Source organism: Neltuma alba, unplaced genomic scaffold (assembly GCF_004799145.2).
Source record: "Neltuma alba isolate B1F8T4 unplaced genomic scaffold, ASM479914v2 tig00013110_pilon, whole genome shotgun sequence".
Lineage (NCBI taxonomy): Eukaryota > Viridiplantae > Streptophyta > Magnoliopsida > Fabales > Fabaceae > Neltuma > Neltuma alba.
The window spans coordinates 65,054-69,252 of NW_021637434.1; the positions used below are offsets into that span (position 1 = coordinate 65,054).

General features: G+C 30.9%; 1 protein-coding gene across 1 annotated transcript; it reads right to left on the bottom strand.

The window, feature by feature from the left end:
• Window positions 1-1,338: 1,338 nt before the first annotated feature.
• Window positions 1,339-3,175, bottom strand: LOC114734549 (trypsin inhibitor 1B-like). Its single transcript, XM_028922164.1, has 2 exons — window positions 3,019-3,175; window positions 1,339-1,931 (listed from the first exon to the last, which is right to left on the bottom strand). The coding sequence occupies exons 1-2, from the start codon at window positions 3,173-3,175 to the stop codon at window positions 1,501-1,503; spliced, it is 588 nt and encodes a 195-aa protein (XP_028777997.1). The 3' UTR covers window positions 1,339-1,500.
• Window positions 3,176-4,199: the final 1,024 nt, after the last annotated feature.

The following is a 4,199-nucleotide window of genomic DNA, read 5'->3' on the forward strand; positions in this document are numbered from 1 at the left end:
TTTGTATTTTTTTTTGTCATTTTCCCTCTTTTGTTTTTATAAGTTTTTAGGTTTTGTTTTCCACCATCCAATATGCTCGGTCGATAAGCTTTTTTGTCAACAAAAAGTCGAAATTTTGTGATTTTTTATGGTAATCCTTTTTTTGTTTTCCAACTCATACGTGGATTGTATTATATTTTATTCAAACAGTTTATTTAATAGCTGTGCGGGGAGCCGTTTCCTTACTAATTGGATCAGCTTGGCTCTATTTTGGATTCCGTGCCATTTCACCTTTTAACTTCTTTGAATCTTATTTAAATATCAACTACTATATTACTTGGAAAAATTATTTTGCAAATACCTATAATTTTTCTCAATTTTTAATTTGATATTTTTGTATTTTTTTCTCTTAATTACTCTAATTTTGCTGTGTTAGCACTGTTAGCTTCTATAGCTTTACTCAATTGGTACTGTTAGCCCTTGTGTAAAAGCTAATTACACTAACAGAACAAAATTATAGTGTTTATTTAGGAGACAAAAATATACAGGTGCCAAGTAAAAAATCAAATAAAATTATAGGTACTCAGGTACCTGATAATTGTCATTTTAGAATTGGACATAGATTATATCTTAAATTTAATAAGTAGCCTAAATTTTAACAAAGTATAGTGTTAGTTGATTGTCATACCCTTATTTATGAGAATGTCTTAAGATAAACATTTCTTGGTTGTTTACTGAAAAGTAAAATCGTAAAAAAAAAAAAATTAATACTTTCTTGTAATTTGTAAAGTGACAATAACTTTAAAACAAAACATAACATCTAAAATGACAATTATTTGGGAATGGAGGATGTATCGTTTTAATTTTCCAATTTAACTTTGTATTTATAATATTGGATATTTTTTAATTTTGCACTAGCTAGTTGAACGTAGGTAGACTAAACCCGACTGTTTAACTGAACGTAGTTAAGAGGTTATTTCCGTACTCCTTTGATTTGGCACTTTTTTTCAGATATAATAAAATTAATAGCTCACATGCACACGAACGTGTCAATTCTGGGCTTAAATCCAGAACTTCATCCAAACATGATAAGAGGCGTTAGTGTTGAGATAACTAGTTGTTGACATTTGATTTAGTACTTAGATGCTCACACCAAGAACTGTTCAAATTAAATTGGGATTGTTTAGACGGCACTTTACTTCCTTAAAAAATGTTTATATTTATTTCATTTCAGGATAACTAGAAACTAAAACTAGATTAAACATCCATCAACTAGATAAATATTAAAATTTTAAAAATATAAACTAATATCTAGATAACTGTATACTATAACTTACATGGAACAACAATTATTTATTTATTTGATTGAAAGATAAGTCCCCAATACAAGAAAAGAAAGCCATATACAACTTAAATCCCAAGTTTATTCATTTCACATTATACACACTTTGAGCAGGAATTATAAGCCAATAATTCTCACATATAAAATGCATCTTAATTTAATCTTTGCCCATATATAGTTTACAAGACCTTCTTGAACACAACAGAAAGTGGAGTCTCATTAGCTACAATTACGAGATGTCTATTTCCAGTTTCATCGTAGTAAAGCCCAAGATCTCCACAAGGATCACCAGAAGGACAGAACTTAATCTTATAGAAAAGGCTCTGATATTTAATAATCTTGAACTTACCGTCCACCGTATTGGCATAACCACTAATTTTCACAGACTTTCCCGCGGGATCTTCCTCGATGATCGTCCACTTCGACGGCGTGGTTGCGCAGGTTGGAACGGCGGTGAATGCCATGTTCAGAAGAAGACCCTCGGCGATGTAAGCGAGTCTTGCCGGAGATGAAATCATCACGGCCAAGCCATCGGTAGTCTCAGAAGGTATCTGCACCACCGTCAATGGGCAGGTTTCGTTCCCTGTCGCTGCTAGTCCAAGACCACCACCTGAAACCAAAGGGCTTAATCACTGTTCTTACGATTCTATCACAGATGGATTATATAATTCTAATTGGTTGGATGATAGGAACCGTGAATAGCTGATCTTTTCGATTCGAGTCTGACTTTTAAAATATCGCTTTTAATTATACATATGGTCTTAAGATTATTTGCCCACGTGTGTGTGTATATATATATGTACTACCTACTGTCCTTAATGTAAGATCTAGTTAGTTAATTCGGAAAGATTAAAGAAATTAATTAAGTTAGTTATTTGTAATAACTAGATGTTGTCTTTTATCCCTTGCTAATAATGTGTATTAGATAAAGCTAGCATTTCATGGATTCTTTAACATATGTAACTACTATAAGAGCTACTTTGAAAAAAATAGATAAACATGAGAAACAAAGTAGATTGGAGGCTTATATTTATGACCAAATTAAAAGTTAAACTAGTTCTTATATTAAGGACCTAAGATAGTATAACCTTTTCTGATAAACTATAATATTTATAAACCTATGGCTCAATTTACATCCTATGCATTATAGAGAAAAGCCTGTCTGGCTGAAAGGAAGAACCATATTTTAAGGCCATATGATTCTGCACAATTTATTAATTTGGTTTGTAATTTATTATTACGTTGTTATCATTTGAATTATTCTCGATTTAGTGCTTTTTATTATAATTTAGTCCATAGTTCACTTTTGTGGGTAGAAATGCTTTTTTCACTTTTATTACCATAAATTATACAGTTCAAGGTATTAAATAACATAATCAGTTAGATTAACGAAATTTAACAACTATTTGCAAAGCAAAAATATTAAATAAAAATTCCAGTGGATTGTAATAAGGATTCAGTCAAACCAAATTAAAAATTAAGAAAAAATTAATAGTGATCAACGTATGATATTTTCTTTTAAAAAAAATCCTTAGTTGAATTTCAGCACACTTCCTTAAAACTAAAAACACATATATAGTCATCTATGATGTAAATATAAATCAAAACGAAAGCAAAAAAAAAAAGAAGTCAAATTACTAAACCAAAACTTCATAAAATATTTTTTTTTTAAAAAAAAAGAGCATTCATATCACAACCTTTTCCGATCAGAGATGGGACGATATGGTATGAGCCACCATTGTTAAGCGGGCTGCCTTCGGAGTCAAGCACTGCATCAGCTGCAACAGAAGCAAAATTTGATGAAGTGAAAGCAAAGAGAAGGAAGAGGCTAACCAATAAGGTAACGTTCTTCATTATTATTGATTAATTGAGAGAGACAGGCTTTAGTTTTGCGTGATGTGGTGGTTTGTGAATGGTAAAGGATGATGAAGCCTTATTTATAGATGCACATCAATGCTTGTGAGTGGATGGTACTCGTAGATATGCATTGGATGAAAAATGACAATATTTATCAAAAAGAGATCTCCATTGTGTGGATGTTGTCAAAATTTGGATAGCAAACAAATAAACAAATATGAGATACTTCAAAGCTGAGGTTTGTGTTTCTTATTCTTTTTGTGGCTTATGTTATCATATCAATAGGATTTGAAGTTTATGGTATTAAAACACAATCTAGCTCGACCCATCAAACAAATAAACTGGTCAGTGAATCAATTTTTTAGTCAATCCTGTAGAGCTCTGGCGAATCGATTGGACTGGATTTTGTATTTTTTTCCTCCCTTTGCTGAGGCTAAAATGACATCTTTTTTAGTTTAAAAAAATTAGCAATTTGTCTTGTCTATACTTTGGTAACCTTGTTTTATTATATTGAATTATATGTAGTAACATTAAAGTTTCATTTAGAGTTATATATGAATATTTTTGTATGCTTTAATTGAATTATATTATTTTAGTCATGATTAGGTTGATCTCAGATTAATCACAATTAGACCATTGACATGGAACTACTATCCTGATCCGTTTCAATAACTGGTTTGATTTTCAATACCTAGTTTCAAACTAAATACACCCGACCCTTACCGCTTAAGTTATAGTCTCATGTGGCTTATGTACTATAATCTTTAACCATATGCATTTCTTTATACATTGCATTCTGTGGTTCAAAATATAAGCTACCTTCTTTATACAGATTACGTAGAGAGTTATTAATTTCCATTTTTCAATTTTACCCCATTTATTGGTGATACACATTGAATATAGAGAAAGAGGACAGAGAGGAGACGGATTTAAATTTAAACATAAGCAACGCCGGAAAATTGTTTTAATTTAAGACAGATTTAGTGTGTTAGCTCCTCATAATGAAGTAATTGAAAGTGCT